This window comes from Ahaetulla prasina, chromosome 1 (genome assembly GCF_028640845.1).
Source record: "Ahaetulla prasina isolate Xishuangbanna chromosome 1, ASM2864084v1, whole genome shotgun sequence".
Classification (NCBI taxonomy): Eukaryota; Metazoa; Chordata; class Lepidosauria; order Squamata; family Colubridae; genus Ahaetulla; species Ahaetulla prasina.
In genome coordinates this window covers 259518096-259540802 of record NC_080539.1, presented here as the reverse complement: position 1 = coordinate 259540802, position 22707 = coordinate 259518096, and the positions used below count along the sequence as shown (strand labels likewise).

At 39.2% G+C, this 22707-nt stretch overlaps 1 protein-coding gene across 1 annotated transcript in view; it reads right to left on the bottom strand.

Annotated features, from left to right (window-relative positions):
• Window positions 1-505: 505 nt before the first annotated feature.
• The window catches only part of TESMIN (testis expressed metallothionein like protein), a 38310-nt gene continuing 16108 nt past the window's right edge, over window positions 506-22707 (bottom strand). The window contains exons 7-13 of the mRNA XM_058156528.1: window positions 14220-14296; window positions 8005-8078; window positions 7333-7404; window positions 5509-5611; window positions 3514-3651; window positions 2218-2384; window positions 506-1094 (exon numbers count right to left, since the gene is read on the bottom strand). Of these exons, the coding sequence (XP_058012511.1) occupies window positions 902-1094; window positions 2218-2384; window positions 3514-3651; window positions 5509-5611; window positions 7333-7404; window positions 8005-8078; window positions 14220-14296 (824 nt within the window). The 3' untranslated portion in view covers window positions 506-901. The remainder of the gene's footprint in view (window positions 1095-2217; window positions 2385-3513; window positions 3652-5508; window positions 5612-7332; window positions 7405-8004; window positions 8079-14219; window positions 14297-22707) is intronic.

The following is a 22707-nucleotide window of genomic DNA, read 5'->3' as shown; positions in this document are numbered from 1 at the left end:
ACTTAACATATAACATTCATATTAAATTATGATACATTAATATGTGAGATGTGCATCTCTGTGATTAATCATACTCTTCCTATGGACTAATTGCAAAATACTGTTCAAAATTGTCCCAGCTGCTAGGGAAAAGATCTACTGGCAATTCTCTTCCCCACAGGAGTGGATTATCCTAAATGAGCACTTGACTGATAAATCACCTACATAATAAGAAATAAATAATAATATTTTGCCACTTTTATCACCTGATTGTAGACTTGAATATGAGCTTATATACCCATGTTCAGTCTTTGATTTGTAGTCTTTCTTTAATGGTACTCTAGGCATTGTTTCTGCCACATCATCTTCCAGAAATTTAAACAACCTAGGTCCTTGCTCACTGACAGCGGGGTGTCTTGAATGTCATGCCTCAAGCCTTTGGTTTTATGTGGTACACATATGTTGCACAATACTGTCTAGCACACACAAATGATCTTATAATAATAAGGATATTTATTAGCTGAAATATATGCCATTGTTATAATAAATAAAGCAAATGGAAAACAGTTCCTTTCATTCTAACAATTGAACATTAAAACAGGAACCTTGTACTTCTTCAGTTTTAGTTCATCTTTAGTCAGACACTGAGTACTGAACAAGGAGAGTAAAGTAAGAGTAAAGAAATTTTATATGCACACACATACAGACCATATTAGGAATTCATTTAAAAAATAATTTAAATGTAGAATAATCCAGCTGAACTTTTCATTGCTCTGCTAATTTGGAACAAAATAATTATCAATCACGATAATATAAAAGCAGGAGAAATAGAATTAGAAAATAAACTAAGTGGGTTACTGTATATATTTTATCAAATTTAAAATAATTTCAAGCAATACTTTAGCACTGCAAGTAAAACACATTATTCTACTTTCAATCCTTTGGATTTAAATTCAGAGTGAAGAATCTGCGATAAGCATCTCCCAAATTCTTCTAGGATCATTTGTTCAGCTAAGCAAATGGAGTAATCTTGTTTTTCTGCCTCTTCAGCTTGAGCAAGAAGACAGGCACATGTTGCCTCAACCACCTCCCAAGATATACACGTACTAGATTGTCTATTACAACAAAACAATATATAATTACATTTTAAATATATAAATTGATGCAAGAATTACCATACATAACCACCAAATTCTAAATTTACTCATAGTTTAACTAACTGTTCTGTGACAGATTTGTATTTCAACACTGACTGATTCCTGAATAGATGTTAAGTGACAGCAGAAGTCAGTCTGAGAGACACCAAACATTTTTTAAAATTTGCAGCTTTCTTTCTGCAACCAATCTCCTTTTATACAGATAGCTGGGATCTTTCAGGAAAAAAATAGGGACATGGTTGTCTACAAGGACGACAATTGCTGAAATATGAGCCATGTTACAATGTAATCTCTGCATACTTGCATTCAATGTTTTGGCAGAAGACAGACAAAAACTTAATTCAATGAATGATCAGATTGGGACAGCCATATGAAAGGGGGAGTTTTGAATTATGCACATCTTGTAATTTTGGCATCTTCTTGTCTATCTAGGGGTACTGAATGCACAGGGAACAAATGATGAATTAAGCTCTCTGCTGTTATCCATCACTTCTTGTACCTTTAATGCAGTTTTTCAGTATTTTAGTTCATTCTTTCAGAACTCAACTAATGCCAAATGTTAATTTAATCTTAGTCAGATAATACCAATTAATAATAAATGTACTTTTAAAAATACCAAACTAGGGCAATCTTTTCCCACCGAAATAGGTAGGTTTCATAGTTGTCTCTGAAACACTTATATTCTTGAAGTAACTACAGAGAAAATAGTAAATTCTTTAAAGATTACTGAAGCTTTCCCTTATTACTAGTCTTTGAGTGACTGGATTCAATTTTTTAAAATCTAGAGTATGGAGGTTTTCAGGATATTTCCATGTTTTCTGTTTGTATCCATATTATAATTCAGTATAAACAGGATAATGGTAAATTCTGAAAGAGTTATGAAATTGTATAATACATAAAACATACACATTTGTACATGTGTTAGAAAGTACAGCTGTAACAAATTATTGAATCTGGTTTGGATAACTACAAATGAAAAGAACAGAGTTTGGAAGTCCAGACTCAAAGAATTATCTAAAAATATTCCCATAGTACAAAAGAAATGTCTTAGAAAAATATTACATAGGTAATTAATTTCTACCTTTCTTTCTTGGTTTTTAATATTTCAGAAAATGATTCAGAATCATTTCCTTCATTGGTTTTAAATTCCATTTGAACTGGCATATTCATTAATGTTTTTCTATCAGGGCTTTCTTCATAATTTTTGCATCCAATACATTTGCAGATAGATGAGCACATAATTTTAGCCTACAGAGAAACAAAATATTTTAATTCCTAAAAAGACATGTTATTTAATAAAGATCTACAATTAAAAAAACCCAATGAGATTGGACTGTTCGACAATTCAATCATACAGCTGCTTTGTTGGAAATAAATCTCTTGAGTCCAGTAATTTTCCATTGAACAAAGATTCTTTTATCCAGAGAACGCTTAAATATTTTAAAATGAGAGGAATTTGCCCTACTATTGTAGAATGTTTTCAACCTCTTTAAAGGGTTTGGGGTTCAAATTGTTTGGAAGATGAGGGACGTATTGGAAAGAAAAACCTCACTCCCTGTTCTGTAAATGAAAATTTTCTATGTCCAGAGATACAATCATAGACATTTAGGATCTAAAACTATATATTTATTTTAAATCTTTATTTACAGCTTTTCCAGATCTATGAAGTCATACATAGCAAACAGCACCATTCATATCTAAAAGGAAAGTATAGACAAGATTAGGTAAGTTTGACTCCTGGTAATTTCATAGATGTATATATTAGAGCTAGATAGTGTTTTAGATTTTATCTCTAAAAGTGGTTTAGAGTAGAAACATGAATGTAGCAACAGTCTGCAAAACAAAGCAGTTCAAGCAACTTAAAGTGCAGTCCTGTTAGGGTGTTATATATTGCTGCTTAATTCATACATTGTTGCACTTCAAAATATAAAGATTCAAACCAGAGCATTGCACAGTCCTAATAGCTGTGTTATCTTCTGGTTACAATGTAAAAGTGATTTGCCATTATCTTTTTCTGGGAATTTTTTTCAGATTTCCCAATTTTGGGATTTCTTGGTGGCCTCCTATCCAAGTATTAAAAAGGTCTGACCACCTCCTAGCTTTTAAGGATCAACAAAAATTGGCTAGTTACTGCCATTCAGCATGCCATAGGTAGGCATTTGTCTTTGTCCTGCTTGTTTTCTTATTTGCCATTCTCTCATCCCTTTTTAACCTTTTTAAAATTTAAAAACAATTTTTTTCACAATTGCTTTCTCCAGTTTTCTCTGATCATATACCCTGGAGGTTCCATTAAATAAAGACTCTTAATGCTTAGTCTAAGTATTCTTCTGCTATGATAATACTTTTATAAAACTGATGAAAAATATTTTCAACAAACCTCAAAGCATTCACAGTAATTTTTTAGGCACCCTGAACGCTTACAGTTACAACCTTTATTATGTCTTGGTTTAATATCGCCAAGTTTTCCTTTTCCAATCTTTGGCAGGAAAGCTTCTGGATTTCTGTCAAGACAAGCCTAAATAAAACATATTATTCATATAGAATATACCTCTCAAGCAGTTTGAAAAAAAACAACAGCTTACTTGCTTCCTAAAAGCAAACCTTTCCTAAAGTTCAGTCTTTTCATGAGACAGAAATTTCTAAGCATGCTATTGCTCCTATGAAATAGAATTATATAAGGCAAAATGTATATCAAGCAGAAATTCACTGTCAAATTATCTAAAGCACTGGTATGTATTTTATTATCTTGATCTGAACCATTAGTCCTAAAAGAATTTTTGCATGTTTCACATGTTCGAAGAAAACCTAACAAGAACAGAAAATCAGGAATCTGATACTATATTTTCCTACCAGAAAAGTTGATTAAAAAAACATAAGTTTTTGTGAGCTGTAGCTCACTTCATCATATCTGATGAAGTAACTTGCAGTCCTGATGTATCTGACAACAGTAAGCCAACTCTTGGATGAAGACTTTTGGGAGAAGAAAAATCTTAAGATAGCTCACTTTGAATTCAGATCAGCACCAGCTGTCTGCATCTATAAATCCATTGACCACTAGGTATTAGATGAAGAGACAGTTATTAGAGTTGCTCTGTACTTTTATAATTTTATCTTGTGAAAAAGACTTACTTAGAATGCTTCTATATAATATGTATCCTATTGGTTGGATTGATTTTTTTTCAGGATTTTCATCACTTCCTTCCTGTCTCAGTTCAGTTCCTTTTTTCCCACCAAAGTGTTGTTTCTTTCTAAGGGAAGAGTACTCTAACATTATAGGCTATTAACAGTACATTTTTTCTTCCATTCAATCATGGCTGATTCTAGAGACTGCTTGGACAAGTAAGTCCCTGCAATTTTCTTGGTAAGGTTTTTCAGAAGTGCCATTGCCTGAAGAGAAATGCAGCTGCCATATAATCCCAGGAAAAATAGCCTGTTTCCCCCAAAATAAGACATCCCCCGATAATAAGCCCAATCGGGCTTTTAAGCGCTTATTTCAGGGTTCAAAAAAATATAAAACAGGGTCTTATTTTCAGGGAAACACGGTACATCTTACTTAGGAGTTGCAAACAATTATTTTCCTATCCCTATATGCTCCAAAGCATGTTTTTTTGCCTTTGTATCCAAATTATTGCTCAAATCTGTTAATTGCAGTACAATTACTATTATTTCCAGCATTTTCCAGTAAACTTGAATTGAGAACCAGTATGCAAATCATCTGTGATGAGATGAAATTGCATTAAAGTGACTGAACAGATATGTTTTGAACATAATTTCTCATTCCCTAATTCAAGTGATATGTAAAAAATGAGATAGTATTAAGATATCACTACAGGTAGTCCTCAAGTTACAACCACAATTGAGCCCAAAATTTATGTTGCTAAATGAAATATTTATTGAGTTTTGCCCCATTTTATGATAATTCTTGCCACAGTTGTTAAGTAAATCACTGCTGTTGTTAAGTTAGCAACATGCTTGAATCTGGCTTCCCCATTGACTTTGCTTGTGAGAAGTTTGTGAAAGGGGATCACATGACTCTGGGACACTGCAACCATCATAAATATGAGTCAATTGCCGAGCATCTGAATTTTGATCATGTAACCATGGGGATGCTGGTCATAAGTGTGAAAAATGGTCCTAAGTCATTTTTTTAAGTGCCATTGTAACTTTGAACAATCACTAAATGAACTGTTGCAAGTCAAGGACTACCTATATTTCAAAAGGCTGTTTTAATTCATATGTTTACTCAGTTTGATATCCTAAATTGATGGAATATGTAAATGCAATTCATTCAAAATGTTTTTAAAATAACACCTAATGAATAAAAAGTAAATAGTTTTCATATCAAAATAAAAAGAGAACATAGCTGAATTACCTTAATAGCCTTAAACCGTTCTATTTCATGCTCTGGATTGTTATAACAATTATTACAGTTGCAATTACTACAGAAATCACCATTGGCAAAACAATCGCAGTATCTATATTTAACAAAAGAAGTACATTAAATTGTTTGTAGTTCAGCATTTTCAGATAATGCTCACTCTTATCTACTATTTTTTATTTATTTAATTTATTTAAAATTCCTGTAGAGACACTTGTTTTAACATCACAACTCTGGGCAGTTCATGAACCACAGTAAAATCCATCAAAACAGGAAAACTAAAATACAGAAAACGAAAGAAAAAGAATCTCTGCACTTAAGCCAACAGCCCCCTAACTGATCCACAACTGCAATTACTGGGCTCCAGCCTCACATTACCCCGATACTTGAAGGAACAGCCAGGTTTTCAACCCCCTCTTAAAGGCTAGGAGAATGGAGGCTTGCCAGATCCCAGGGTGCTGCAGAAAATTGCTGCCTAAGCCTCACTAGGGAAAGAACTTGGACTAAACCCACTCTACTAGACTGAGAAACAAGTAAGTTAAACTATATGGATATCTATGTTCTGAAAGCAGATTCGGGCAGTGAGGAGGTTGGGGAGGAACATGGGCTAGTCCTGGAGTCTGGGGAAGGCTCTGATGGGGGCTCTGTGGAGGAGGTAGAGAGGCGGCCAGAGCCAGTTATCAGCCAGTTATCAGCTGCCTTTGGAGTCAGTCATCAGTGAGGCAGACGAACAGCTGGAGCCTAATCCCAGTGTGCGCATGCACAGAATTGCCATACGAAGGGAACAGCTAAAGAATAAGGGTCAACTTGGGAGTAAGGCCACAGGTGGACGATGAATGGCCCCTCCCAAAGGGAATAAAAGAGGAGCGAAAGGAGAGTAGAGTTTGCAGGAGACAATTAGTTCATTACTGCATTCTTGCCAAGTATTGTGGCTTCTGAAAGATATCGGCCTGGCCACTCTCCAAGGCTGATAAAGGTCGGTGATTGTGAACTATCTTGAGAGACTGTGGGAAAGGAAAGACTTTGCTGGAGAGGAATTCACTGTAAATGTGATAAATAAATAAAATAAATAAATTAAATAAAAGGGGTTTATTGGGACGAGGACTTGGCTTCATGCTGCTGGGGAAGCCTAGGTCAGAATAATCTATTAATTTTATCCTTTATATATTTCGCCACATATGTGGGTACTTTGAAGACTGTTAACAAATGCACTTCCAGAAAATCAGCCTTGCTAAAAGGCTCTGGGATACATTCATATACTCCAAACATTTTATTATTATCATTTATTTGTTATGTTATCTTTTGAGATTCCTTTTCATTACATGCTGTTGCTTTATGTTTTGATATGCATCTAATTTAATGCAAAAGTTATTAAGCATTCTTCCCATCTTCACTATGAGCCATGTTTTACTTAAGATTATTTAAAAAAGAAAAAAATACAAAAAATAAAAGGTCTAAATGAAGTTGATAAACATAAACTCATACGCTTGTGCCATGCACAGTATTTAGCATATAAAAGCAAAAAGCAACGATTATTTTACTTACCAGTAATACTATGAAGAAAATGTATAGTAACTTAGTACTATAATATATATTTTGTCATGATTAGTTACTTTGTGTGGTGTATTTTTTAAATTGAAAAAAAAGAAAAAGTTGTTTTAGAAGTATAAAAGCATGTCTATGTTTATTCAAGTATTGCATCTGACGTTCCTACAATAACATCTGCATGACATATTTGAGTATATACGAAAGAAACAAATTAAACTTCTCCTTTCTTACATAGCCAAATAATATCTCAGTGACATTTTGTTTACTCACAGTTTGAGGCACTGTGATTTAGTGCAGTTGCATGGCTTCTTTGATTTTGTATCCCAGGAAGCACAAGGAAACCTAAACAAACACATGTCGCATCTAAACTATTATGAAGCATTTATGGACTAGTGCATATTAGAAAGATGACACCCCCAAAGTGATAAGGTAACAAGAAAAATATAATAGTTTCATTTCTGAATCTCCGTTTAGTTTCTTCTTTTGGTATCCATGAATTCTATCTTTTTGGTAGAATAATTAAATTATAAGCAAAAATATTTATTTAATGATGTTTAAGTTGTATTACTTCGCATTTTTATTAAATTATCTAGCAATTCCAAAACATAAATTATTATATTGGGGAAAGTATTCAAATATATTGAGTGCCAATGTATGTAGTATTCTCATTGTTGATTATGTAGCAATGATTCCTAAAATGAATTTACCTTGCAAAATTTAACAAAATATCTCAGAATGTAAACCTTTTGTTCACTTGACTGAAATGAAATACATATATCTCATTAGAAACTAGGTGTAGGCATCAATAAAATATATGTACTGTATAAAAATGCATTATTGAAAACAATTGTAAACAATAAATTTTTCAGTCTGCAGAGATAATTATATAAATGCTATTTCACATAATGATGCCAGGGAAATGTACATTTTTACAATTCTTACCCAACTAAAGTAAGTTTTGTTGGCTCCTGAAAAGTCAGATCTGAATTGTTTGTATGTATGGATCCATTATCAAGCTGCTCAAAATAAAATCCAGACATTCCATTTGCATTAAATTAACATACATTTACACACTATATAATATTAATAACAATTAATAGTCTTAGAGAACATCATTTGAAATAACTGATATTTTAAAACATTGCCTTCATAGCCTATTGTCTTCCATTTATATTACTACATATTGCACATTGCTGATTAGGAGCCGCTCCAGATTGTTGAGCAGAACCCAAAAAATTTAAAAAAAATCTGCATATGCTGCTCAAAAATACTACAAATGTTGGAAATGTTTGAAGAGTGAAAAAATGAATAGGTGAAACAAAAGAAACGATAGCAATGTGAAGAGTTGGAATAAAAAAAGAAGGGAAGGAAGCAAAAGAGAAAAATTGATTGATATATATATATCTCAGAAAACACACACACACACACACACACACACACACACACACACACACACACATATATATATATATATTTGTTTGTTTTTTGAGGTTTTCACGTGTATTTGTATGTAGGTCTTTGGTTATTCGGGTTTTCTCCCGCGTAAAATTGGAAGTGTTTTGGCGACGTTTCGACGAAGTCTCATTCGTCATCTTCAGGCTTCAGCTTCGTGCTTCTCCCAGAATATATATATATATATAGTAATTAAAACAAATAATGAATGATGATGAAATGAAAAAGAGAGCATATAAAAGATCAAAGCCAAAGGAATGACAGACTAGATAGATAATAGCAACCAGGTAAAGAGTAAGGATTAAAGTTGGCTCTATATTAGGCAGCATGACATGGTTTCTATTAGATTGGCAAAAAAATAAAAAAAATAAAAATCTTTATGAAAAGTCATAGAGCACCATAAATAACTTGGCAGATACGAGATGGTAAGGAGATGGCATGTTCACTTTTTGGGAGGGCAAAGTCAGGGAGAAATTAACCTGCTTCAGCTAAGATTATTGGCTGGAGGTATCCATTCATGTGAAGGGAAGGATACTAGCTCCATTAAACAGGGTGGGTCAGAAAAATCTCCAAACATTTTGTTGCTCAAGTACAGGGGTCCTCAAACTATGGCCAGCGAGCCAGATACAGCCCACTGAAGCCATTAATCCAGCCTGCGTGGGACCACAAGGCTGCTCTGCCCACCTGCTGGCCCCCACCCTTTGTCTGAGTGCAAGACTTACCTTCACGAGCCCTGAAGGCTGGAACTGGAAGGTAAGGCCAGCATTTTTGGCCAGCAGAGTGCTTCTGGAGGTGGGAGAGGCCAAAAACGGGGCATGCTGAGGCCTCCCGAGGCGTCCATGCGCCCTCTTTTTGGCCTCTCTTGCCTCCAGAAGATAGACATATATATACAGTATGCATACACACACACAGAGAGAGAGAGAGAGAGAGAGAGAGAGAGAGAGAAAGGGAGAGAGACAGAGAGAATGAGCGAGATATAGAGAGAGGGAGGGAAAAAGAAAGAGAAGGAGGGAAAGAGAGACAAGAAACACAGAGAAAGACAGAGATAGACAGAGAGGGAAAGAAAGAAAGAAAGATATATATAGAGAAACAGAGGGAAAGGGAGGGAAAGAGAGAGAGAGAAAGACAAGACACACACAGAGACACAGATACAGTAGTTAGAGAGAGAGAGAGAGAAGGAGAGAGAGACAAGACACAGAGAGGGAGGAAGAGAGAGTGAGAGTGAGAGTGAGAGAGAGAGAGAGGGAGACTTGTTGATTGTAAGCTCCATGGGGCTGAGAGAATTGCTGCAAAACTGAGTTTCCTGGAGTAGACCACTAGACTCCTAAACAACTTAAAAATGATCTAATAAAAAGAAAGGTCAACCAAAAGAGCAACATACAAACAAAAGCAAATAAAACAACCCCAGGAGCAAAACAAATTAAATTTGTGTGTATTGTTTAATGGACTGCTAAATTGGACATGCCCATCCAGTCACATGACCACTTAGCCAAACCCACCCAGCTAGTCTGGCTCCCCAATAGTCTGAGGGACCGTGAATTGGCCTCCTGTTTAAAAAGTTTGAGGACCCCTGCTCAAGTACAGTATATTATTTCTACTATGAGTGTTGAAAGATCCTATACTTTTTTCTGTACTCTAGCTTCTTTTCCAGCAGGGGAACTTTTTCCTCCTTCTGAATTATTCTATTCAGTTTAATGAAGCATGATAGTTGCCTCAGTGGTTCTGCGCACCCGGAAGGCCACAGGTAGCCAGTGCAGTCTGCGCAGGATAGGTGTCACGCGGGAGCCACGAGGGGCTCCCTCTATCACCCGCGCAGCCGCATTCTGGACTAACTGAAGCCTCCGGATGCCCCTCAAGGGGAGCCCCATGTAGAGACCATTGCAGTAATCCAGACGAGACGTCACGAGGGCGTGAGTGACCGTGCATAAGGCATCCCGGTCTAGAAAGGGGCGCAACTGGCGTACCAGGCGAACCTGGTGGAAAGCTCTCCTGGAGACGGCCGTCAAATGGTCTTCAAAAGACAGCCGTTCATCCAGGAGGATGCCCAAGTTGCGCACCCTCTCCATCGGGGCCAATGACTCGCCCCCAACAGTCAGCCGAGGACTCAGCTGACTGTACCGGGATGCCGGCATCCACAGCCACTCTGTCTTGGAGGGATTGAGCTTGAGCCTGTTTCTCCCCATCTGTACGGTGAGTGGGAGAGGCAGATATGGCGGAGGCAAGGGGTCGTATCATTCTCTGGGAGCACGTGCTCGATGTCTTAAAGCGATCACGTGCTCCGGCCCCTCAGTCCTTACTCGTTCCCCGGATGGTCAGGATCCTCAGAGCCTGGGTCTTCGGTTGATGCTGTGCAATGCCCGCTCCGTGGTTAATAAGGCTCCCTTGATTCACGATCTTATCCAGAGGGAGTCCGCGGACTTTACGGGCATTACGGAGACCTGGTTGGGCACAGAGGGGGGTGTTCCCCTGGTTGAACTGTGCCCACCAGGTTTCCGTGCATTTCATCAGCCGAGGGCCCAAGGTAGGGGTGGGGGGGTGGCGGTTGTGATTAAGGAAAGCCTAGAGCCGAGGGAGTCCACTGTGTCTCAGATAGCTGGCTGTGAATCCCTCCTTGTGAAGTGGGGCCATAGGAATCAGATGGGTCTGTTGATCACGTACCTGGCTCCTTGCTGCGTGACTACAGCCCTACCTGAGCTGCTGGAGGTGCTTGCCGAGGTGGCAGTTGAGATTCCCAGACTTCTGGTCATGGGGGATTTCAACTTGCCATCGGCCGGCTTGTCGTCAACGGCAGCTCAGGAGTTCCTGGCTTCCATGACGGCCGCGGACATGATTCAAGTAACTGATGGCCCTACACACACGGGGGGAGGCACGCTAGACTTGATTTTTATCTCTGGACAGTGGATTAATGATCTGGAATTAGGAGATTTAGTGACAGAACCGGTGTCATGGTCAGATCATTTTCTCCTTCGCCTAGACTTTCGGACCACCGCTAACCACCGCAGGGAGACGGAGCCAATGCGTTGGTTCCGTCCCAGGCGCCTGATGGACCCGGAGAGGTTCCAGACGGAGCTTGGGCCGTTCCCTGAGGATCTTGCCCACGGCACGACTGAAGAACTAGTAGCGGCCTGGGAGTGGGCCGCGGCTGGGGCTTTGGACCGTGTCGTGCCTTTGCGGCCTCTGACCCGGCGTAGATCTCAATTGGCTCCTTGGTTCTCTGAGGAGCTGAGAGAGATGAAACGCCGGAGAAGACGCCTAGAGAGCACCTGGAGGTCTAGCCATTCCGAGGCTGATCGGACACTAGTGAGGTCTTTTACTAAGACCTACCTAGTGGCAATGAGGGAGGTGAAACGTTCCTACGTTTCCACCCTCATTGGATCGGCAGATAACCGCCCAGCCGCCCTGTTCCGGGTGACTCGCTCTCTCCTTCGTCAGGAGGGGCGGGATGACCCCCTACAGGGATGTGCTGAGGAGTTTAACGGTTATCTATACGATAAAATCGTTCAGCTTCGGGATAGTTTAGACCAAAATTGCGATGATCCAAGTGGGATGGCGGAGGCACGTCTTGTTGAGGTTGTTTGGGATGAGTTTGAGTCTGTGACTCTCGAGGACGTGGACAGGTTGCTGGGAAGGTTACATGCAACCACATGTTTACTGGACCCGTGTCCTTCCTGGCTGGTGCTGGCTACTCAGGAAGTGACACGAGGCTGGCTCCAGGGAATTATAAATGCTTCGTTGTTGGAAGGGGTTTTCCCCGCCGCCTTGAAAGAGGCGGTGGTGAGACCCCTCCTCAAGAAGCCTTCCCTGGACCCAGCTATTTTGGGTAATTATCGTCCAGTCTCCAACCTTCGCTTTGTGGCGAAGGTTGTAGAGAGTGTGGTGGCATGGCAGCTTCCCCAGTACCTGGATGAAGCTGTCTATCTAGACCCGTTCCAGTCCGGCTTCTGGTCCGGTCACAGTACGGAGACAGCTTTGGTCGCGTTGGTGGATGACCTCTGGAGGGCCAGGGACAGGGGCTGTTCCTCTGCCCTGGTCCTATTAGATCTCTCAGCGGCGTTCGATACCATCGATCATGGTATCCTGCTGCACCGGTTGGAGGGACTGGGAGTGGGAGGCACCGTTTATCGGTGGTTCTCCTCCTATCTCTCCGACCGGTCGCAGACGGTGTTGTCAGGGGGGCATAGGTCGACCGCGAGGCGCCTCACTTGTGGGGTACCTCAGGGGTCGATTCTATCGCCCCTCCTGTTCAACATCTACATGAAGCCGCTGGGTGAGGTCATCAGTGGTTTCGGGGTGAGTTATCATCTGTACGCTGATGATACGCAGCTGTACTTTTTCACCCCGGACCACCCCAACGAAGCTGTCGAAGTGCTGTCCTGGTGTCTGGAAGCCGTACGGGTCTGGATGGGGAGAAACAGACTCAAGCTCAATCCCTCCAAGACGGAGTGGCTGTGGATGCCGGCACCCTGGTTCAGTCAGCTGCAGCCGCAGCTGGCTGTGGGGGGCGAGTTATTGGCCCCAACGGGGAGGGTGCGCAACCTGGGTGTCCTCTTGGATGGGCGGCTGTCGTTTGACGATCATTTGGCGGCCGTCTCCAAGAGGGCCTTCCACCAAGTACGCTTGGTGCGCCAGTTGCGCCCCTTCCTTGACCGGGATGCCTTATGCACGGTCACTCATGCCCTCGTCACTTCCCGCTTGGATTATTGCAATGCTCTCTACATGGGGCTGCCCTTGAAGTGCACCCGGAGGCTGCAGTTAGTCCAGAATGCAGCTGCGCGGGTAATAGTGGGAGCAACTCATTGCTCCCATGTAACACCAATCCTGCGCAGTCTGCACTGGCTTCCTGTGGTTTTCCGGGTGCGCTTTAAGATTCTGGTTACCACCTTTAAAGCGCTCCATGGCTTAGGACCCGGGTACTTACGGGACCGCCTGCTGTTACCTTTTGCCTCCCACCGACCCGTACGCTCTCACAGAGAGGGCCTTCTCAGGGTGCCGTCCGCCAAACAATGTCGGCTGGCGGCCCCCAGAGGTAGGGCCTTCTCTGTGGGAGCCCCTACGCTCTGGAACGAGCTTCCCCCTGGGTTACGTCAAGTGCCTGATCTTGGACCTTTCGCGTGAGCAGAAAACGCACCTATGTATACAAGCGGGACTGGCTTAAAATTTTAGTGGGGTTATTTATATTTTAATGTTTTAAATGTTTTAAATTCGGCCACCTTATAATATGCTTGTTTTAATTTCTTTTAATGTTTATATTGTGATTTTTACATGGCTGTACACCGCCCTGAGTCCTTCAGGAGAAGGGCGGTATAAAAATTGAATTAAAAAAAAAAAAAGTGTATCCTTATCCTGAGTGGTAATTGAAGGCTCCACACAAGGGATGCCAACCATAATCTGTTAATATATGACATTTATTTATTTATTCATACAAATTTAGAAACTGCTGGACTCCAAATAATTCTGGGTGGCTTACAGTTCTCAGCATGGAAAAAAAACCATGCTGTTTTTGCTGGGAAGTTATTCTTAATTGCATTATTACACCTTTTGCAGAGAAAGTCTACAATAAAATCACAGAAAGGTGAATCCATGCATCTGGGCAGACAGTGGCAAGATAATAAAATATAGAGATATCCTTTGCACAAAAAAGGGACAACAACATATAGTATACGATTATAAATTCTTAATTGGAGGAAAAGGAAAAATATACTTACCTCTTGAGCACAGGTATTCAGTTTACCTGCAACTGGCAAAAACTGCCCAAGTACAGAGGTTACCGAGTTGCTTGCATCTAATAAGAAAGTACTTATTGAATGACATTTGGTGCAACAATATCTTCAGTACATAACTGGATAACATATCTAGATAACTAAGAATGAAGATTTTTGTTACAAAAATAACAATTGATATATTTATTCCTGAAATAGAAGGATATCCTTTAAAAGGATATGTATCCCACTCTGATAGGCAGAAATCTAGAAATGTCCTTCCTAGCGGAGGAACAATATTCTTACAAATTCAGATGCCAATAGCAACAAATAAATGTAGGCAGAAAACTGGAAAAATTGCTCCTATCTGTGAAACAAAACTAGAGAACAGATTGAAAGAAAATAGGGGAAAGGCAAACAAAATAGATGACAACACTACAAAATAGATCAGGCTACTTATTGGTAGCTGAAGGTCTTTAAGTGGTCATATGTTCCCATAAATGAATTTGCATGCCTAAATATTCTACCATTGACAAATCTCCAGACAGGAAGGATTATTACTATTATTATGATTTCTTGCACTGTCAGTCAGACTGGATTTGGCATTTTTGCTCACCTATTAAGTCATTACCAAGGATCTGGAAAAGGCAGATGTTGTTTGATGGTGTTAAAGGTATCACAGGATATAAGCTGTTCCAAGCAAGCCTTCCTTTTGCAATTGACTAATGGTGATTTTTATCAATGATGGTGGTGTTCAAGGGACTACTCCAGATTTTGTTATTGTCTCCATCTCCCTATATACATTCAAGGTGTTCCTCACTATTAGCTGAAATAGTTACATTCTAAAGAAATAATAATATTTCTATAGAAATGGAAGGTAGATTATTTGAATGCAGAGATGACAGCTTAAATAACCTTGGGTTTAAGTAAACACTCGTGGTTTTTTTTCATAATTTCTGTGCATCATGCAAATGGGAAAGTAGCCAGGCAATTGGATATTGTACTGAAGAAAGCATAGTTCTACTAAAGCTTAAAACTATCTGAGATTGTGCATATTATTTATAGAGAGTGATGAACAAGATTTTTGAGAAACATTATCAGAGCAGCTTTTATCTGATACAGGTCTTCCTAGTAGAATGTGATCAGACTCCATTCTAGTAAATGTTTTCAGATTCTCAATGGTGAACACAAGTATGTTAGTAGTTATGCACTGTCTGAGTGGTGGTGGTAAACACATTGTGAAGAAAAAGTGAGTGCTTGCTTCAGAGGTGAAATGACATATAAAAAGTTAAGACATCTTATGAAATGTTTTCGTGCAAACCCAATAAAATAGCCAAGTACATCTATGTTAAGATAATGCAGTGATGAGACGACTTCCGGTATCCAGTGGCAGATCCTGGGTGTCCTCTTGGATGGGCGGCTGTCGTTTGGCGATCATTTGGCGGCCGTCTCCAAGAGGGCCTTCCTAAATACGCTTGGTGCGCCAGTTGCGCCCCTTCCTTGACCGGGATGCCTTATGCACGGTCACTCATGCCCTCGTCACTTCCCGCTTGGATTATTGCAATGCTCTCTACATGGGGCTGCCCTTGAAGTGCACCCGGAGGCTGCAGTTAGTCCAGAATGCAGCTGCGCGGGTAATAGTGGGAGCAACTCATTGCTCCCATGTAACACCAATCCTGCGCAGTCTGCACTGGCTTCCTGTGGTTTTCCGGGTGCGCTTTAAGATTCTGGTTACCACCTTTAAAGCGCTCCATGGCTTAGGACCCGGGTACTTACGGGACCGCCTGCTGTTACCTTTTGCCTCCCACCGACCCGTACGCTCTCACAGAGAGGGCCTTCTCAGGGTGCCGTCCGCCAAACAATGTCGGCTGGCGGCCCCCAGAGGTAGGGCCTTCTCTGTGGGAGCCCCTACGCTCTGGAACGAGCTTCCCCCTGGGTTACGTCAAGTGCCTGATCTTCGGACCTTTCGCCGTGAGCTGAAAACGCACCTATGTATTCAAGCGGGACTGGCTTAAAATTTTAGTGGGGTTATTTATATTTTAATGTTTTAAATGTTTTAAATTCGGCCACCTTATAATATGCTTGTTTTAATTTCTTTTAATGTTTATATTGTGATTTTTACATGGCTGTACACCGCCCTGAGTCCTTCAGGAGAAGGGCGGTATAAAAATTGAATTAAAAAAAAAAAAAGTGTATCCTTATCCTGAGTGGTAATTGAAGGCTCCACACAAGGGATGCCAACCATAATCTGTTAATATATGACATTTATTTATTTATTCATACAAATTTAGAAACTGCTGGACTCCAAACAATTCTGGGTGGCTTACAGTTCTCAGCATGGAAAAAAAACCATGCTGTTTTTGCTGGGAAGTTATTCTTAATTGCATTATTACACCTTTTGCAGAGAAAGTCTACAATAAAATCACAGAAAGGTGAATCCATGCATCTGGGCAGACAGTGGCAAGATAATAAAATATAGAGATATCCTTTGCACAAAAAAGGGACAACAACATATAGTATACGATTATAAATTCTTAATTGGAGGAAAAGGAAAAATATACTTACCTCTTGAGCACAGGTATTCAGTTTACCTGCAACTGGCAAAAACTGCCCAAGTACAGAGGTTACCGAGTTGCTTGCATCTAATAAGAAAGTACTTATTGAATGACATTTGGTGCAACAATATCTTCAGTACATAACTGGATAACATATCTAGATAACTAAGAATGAAGATTTTTGTTACAAAAATAACAATTGATATATTTATTCCTGAAATAGAAGGATATCCTTTAAAGGATATGTATCCCACTCTGATAGGCAGAAATCTAGAAATGTCCTTCCTAGCGGAGGAACAATATTCTTACAAATTCAGATGCCAATAGCAACAAATAAATGTAGGCAGAAAACTGGAAAAATTGCTCCTATCTGTGAAACAAAACTAGAGAACAGATTGAAAGAAAATAGGGGAAAGGCAAACAAAATAGATGACAACACTACAAAATAGATCAGGCTACTTATTGGTAGCTGAAGTTCTTTAAGTGGTCATATGTTCCCATAAATGAATTTGCATGCCTAAATATTCTACCATTGACAAATCTCCAGACAGGAAGGATTATTACTATTATTATGATTTCTTGCACTGTCAGTCAGACTGGATTTGGCATTTTTGCTCACCTATTAAGTCATTACCAAGGATCTGGAAAAGGCAGATGTTGTTTGATGGTGTTAAAGGTATCACAGGATATAAGCTGTTCCAAGCAAGCCTTCCTTTTGCAATTGACTAATGGTGATTTTTATCAATGATGGTGGTGTTCAAGGGACTACTCCAGATTTTGTTATTGTCTCCATCTCCCTATATACATTCAAGGTGTTCCTCACTATTAGCTGAAATAGTTACATTCTAAAGAAATAATAATATTTCTATAGAAATGGAAGGTAGATTATTTGAATGCAGAGATGACAGCTTAAATAACCTTGGGTTTAAGTAAACACTCGTGGTTTTTTTTCATAATTTCTGTGCATCATGCAAATGGGAAAGTAGCCAGGCAATTGGATATTGTACTGAAGAAAGCATAGTTCTACTAAAGCTTAAAACTATCTGAGATTGTGCATATTATTTATAGAGAGTGATGAACAAGATTTTTGAGAAACATTATCAGAGCAGCTTTTATCTGATACAGGTCTTCCTAGTAGAATGTGATCAGACTCCATTCTAGTAAATGTTTTCAGATTCTCAATGGTGAACACAAGTATGTTAGTAGTTATGCACTGTCTGAGTGGTGGTGGTAAACACATTGTGAAGAAAAAGTGAGTGCTTGCTTCAGAGGTGAAATGACATATAAAAAGTTAAGACATCTTATGAAATGTTTTCGTGCAAACCCAATAAAATAGCCAAGTACATCTATGTTAAGATAATGCAGTGAAATCTTCTTTGGTTTCATAGGTGGCGAGATCAAGGTAGAATCATAGTCTGAATAACATGAAATTTCATATCACTTTCAGTAAGAATGTAACGTTTACATGGAGTATGAAACTTACTGTATCTATGAAAAGAGAAAAATAGGTGAAAGAATTGATCCTCACCGTTTCCAAGACAGTTTTTCTCACTGATGCGATAGTCCAAAGGAGTATAACCTTCAAAGACAGTAGATGAAACAGTAAAGTAGTAAGAATCACTTTTGCCATCAAAGCAGAAAGTATCACAGAGACCAAGAAGGACCAATGGATATACATGCAAAATCTTAAGGAATTTATGAAGGAATCATGTGAGATGCTATGAAAAAAATTGAATGATCTCTGCAACAGAAGGTGAGAACAAAGAGGGTGAAGAAAAGGCTAATCTCATGGCATAAAAAGAAAGCAGAATCTTGACAAACTGTAACCCTGCATTAATTATTTTTAATATTGTACAAAAAGATACTGCCTATCGGTTGATTGATATAGGGATTATTTTGTTTTTTTGGTGGAAGGATTCTGTAAATGTTAAGAGGAGAGGGAAATCACAGAGAAATTATGTTTGTGTGACTTCAGAGATCATAGAATTTAGATATCAAGCTTGATACTGGTGAATGAGAAATACAATGCAGGAGTGGGGATTTTTTTCGGATATTTATACAAAAAGTCAAGGGTGCTGAAGACACAAAACATATAATAAACTAGCACAATGATTTTTGAACTAGAACTACAAATAATTAGTTGCATTTATAACAGACTACAGTATCTAATATCTTGGAGATGAGTTATTGCATGGCCAATACCATAAAAACTCTCTTTTTACAACCCTGTAATCTCTGGGGTAGAGTTGGGCCGACTAGATGTAGCTGAGCGTTTACTGGCTGAATGCTCTTCCTGACACCACATGGAGTTCACAGCAGATATTTTTTATCTTGCCCTAGGAGAGAAACATCTGCCCCTACCTAGGATTGAACTCTCAACCTTCCGAGTGAGAAGCAAGTGTGTTCATCACTAGGCCACCATGCCACCTACCATATAGTCTGTAAAACCCTGGGAATGTAAACAGAAGTACTCAAAACTGAAAATGGTGGTTTTCAATTGCAAACTCCTGATATTTTTAACTGAACAGATATTACATGGTATCATGCTGTATAGGGAGCTAGCTTTTCCAGAGCAGAAGTGTGACGCTTCTAAGTAAGCAAGTATCATTTACACCAGAGTGTGGGAAATAGTTAAGTCACTCTGTGAAAAATATAGAAAAAGTAACAGTTTTGAATTCAAGAGAATATAAGGTTGAAAATCATTCTAGAAGATATCAACTGCTAGTAATGATTGCTGAAAAAGTTTTCAGCAATCAAATTGTGAATTTACTAAAGGATCTGACTTGGAAGTATTTGCTTTCTAACAGATGCCAGTTAATTAAAGTGGCTACTTGCTATATTAGGAAGCAAAAATAAATACTACTTTGATATGGGCTCTGGGTATATCTGTGCTAGACCCATGGTCAGCTGGCTGCATAATTAGTGCCCCAAATCCTCCTATGCTCAGCAACATTGCCCTGGAAACTGCCAACCTGCTGTTATGTTCCTTGGTGGCTGTTACTTTTGAACTGATGCCAGGCTGTTTTTTAATGGATTAAAAAAATGCCCAACAGAAGATAAAAGTGAACACAAGCTCATCAAAAGTAAGGAGGAAAAAAGAAATAAAAGAAAAAGCAAAAATAAAAAGATTAAAAACAGTAAAGAAAGACTAAAGAATAAATAAACAGTAAAGAAAGAATAAAGAGGTGGCTTCTGATATTCTTCAAGGTTATAAATAAAATATATTTTAAACTCTCTCTGTACCCTTTCCATGGGGAAAATGGAGGGCAGTGATAGGAAAGACCAGATCTGATTGCCCTACTCTGTAAGGATCTTATACAGCAGGGAATAGATCAAGCAAGCAAGATATCGTTTTAAGTCAAAGGAAAAAAGAAAGGATAATACCAGGCAAGAAGAGATAAGAAAAAGACCAAAACAAGGAAAGAGCTCTCTGCTCATAAGAGATGAAAAAGGAAAGCCGGATGGGTTTCTTAATTTAAATCCTAGACATGCTTTTTAAAAAATTATACATCAATAATAAAACTACACATTACCATATTTTTGGGAGTATAAGACACACTTTTTTCCCTCCTAAAAGAGGCTGAAAATTTGGGTGCGTCTTATACTCCAAATGTAGCTTTTTTGAAGCTTTTTTTCACCCCTAACGAGGCGCTAGTGATGCTAGCAAGTGAAGCAATCTCCAGTGCTAAGCTTTTTTTTAGTGAAGTAATTTTCCATGCTTTGCCTGCTCTGACTCTCAGCTATGAAGCTTTTTTTCAACTCTAAGGAGGCGCTAAAGAGTGAAGCAATCTCCGTGGTTTGCCTGCTTTTCTCATTGGTTCCCCCTCCAAAGATCGGTTGTGCTTTAGAAGCTGTTTTTTATCCCCAAGCAGGGGATAAAAAACAGCAAACTAATGTGTTGAAGCTGAGCAGACTAAGGATGCTAGCCAGATGAATACCTGGTAGGCAGATTTTTTTTTCCTTTTTTCCTCCCCCAAAACTAAGCTGCGTCTTATACTCTGGTGTGTCTTATACTCTGAAAAATATGGTAGTTAATGAAAAATATTGTTACCCAAGTGGTCAAGTTAAATAACTGTTTTTAGGTCTGTTTTGCAAGTAGCTGTTTCATAGTATGTTTTTATATATATAATGTATTTATGTTTCATAGCATACTGTGATACTTCCCATTTTTTATTAGTTTTTGTATTAATATATGGGAAGATTTTAGTGTTATGACCCTCAGGATAATGTACTAGTACCAGGGGTGAAACATGAACCAGTTTGCTACCGGTTCACTGGCCACGCATGCGCGCACATGCGCAGTGCGCACCAAATGCAAATTGCGTATTTTAAAAGCTAGCAGTTTTCTCAAGTAAAATTTCACACGAGGGAATGATAACTTGACAGTAACAATTTGACTATTGTTTCTCTTTCATGAGGGGAGAAATTTGAACTCCAATGTGAATTATAAATTGCCTAAGTGCCAAATTCAGTATAAAGAAAGTTTCCTTTTATTTTTGGTAGAAGACAGAGAATATAGCCTTGTTATTGTCCATTTTCAGTATCTTCCATGTCAAATATACCTCCCTGTTCTGTTGGATCTTATTAGCAAAAAGGAGATAGAAAAATAAATCTTTCATGTAGAGAAATTGCTCCCATGTGTGAGACCTTATCTCAAGTCATTGTGTTCTCTTTGGCAAGCATATACAGTTTTCTATCATAGAATAATAGAATAGAATTTCTATCATAGAATAAAACGAGATTGAAAATTGTTAGATGGGGGTGTGAATAAAAGAGATGGGACACCGTAGTCTGTCCAGCACTATATTTTCAGGTGTGATCAGGAACAAGAGGCCAGCAGGCTGTTGGAGCTCTCTCTTACAGAGTTCCGGCAGTCTTGCCGGCCATTGACAGTGGTTTATTTTTCCTGCCGCTAGATTACCCAATCAGCAGCGGGCATGTAAATGGGTGCTCTATATGTCCATATGTAACAAAAATAGTCCCCCCCCCAAAGATATTTCCAACTTCACTGACATATTGGAGCAAGCAGGAAATACAGAAATAAGCTGCTCCACTGCAGGAAAAATAGGCATACTGTACAATGATAGATACTTCTTCCAGTATCAACCTGTATTCATTTTTGTGTAGAAAGTATAAAAACTAAAAATGCATGGTTTTGTAAAAATTGTGGAAAAAAGGTTTGTAAAAGAAAGGAAGTACTTCTTTCTTTTTCAGACAGGAAAGCTCTCAGAAGAGAGAGCAGGTTGCTGAGAAAATGGCCAACACCTGGGCTGCGATTCTCCTGTCTCTTTAAGCCCTCTCCACAGTCAACAAAGTTGACTATAAAAACTCAGCTGAGAGACATTTGGGGATGGTGTGTGTGGGAAAGAGAAGAGGTTGTGTGTTTGTAAAGCAATCAGAAAGATAATAATTTTCTCTAGCAGTATTTGGAAGCAGGAAGAGTAGGACTCATCAGGAATAGTAGTTGCAGTAGTAGGACTCACAAAAAATCCTAGTTGTAGCAGTGGGGGGAAATGATGTAGTGGTGAGTAGTAGATAAATTGGAGTGCTTGTGTATATGTTGTCTAGGGGCATATGCTGTGTTGGCTCTTTTGTGTCTTGAGCCCACAGAATTGGATACAATTAAAAGAACCTGAGACACGTTATGGTGGGATATCCATAAACAGGTGGGGTATCCAACTCGGGGTGGCAACTGGGGGCTCAATTCAAGTTAAATATTTCATGACAGTGGTGGGCATGGCTTGGTGGGCGTGGCAGGGGAAGGATACTGTAAAATCTCCATTCCCTCCCCAATCCAGGGGAAGGTTACTGCAAAATCCCCATTTCCTCCTGATCACCTGGGGCTTGAGAGGCAGAGAATAGATGGGGTGGGGCAGTCAGAATTTTTACTACCGGTTCTCCGAACTACTCAAAATTTCCAGTAACGGTTCTTCAAAAAC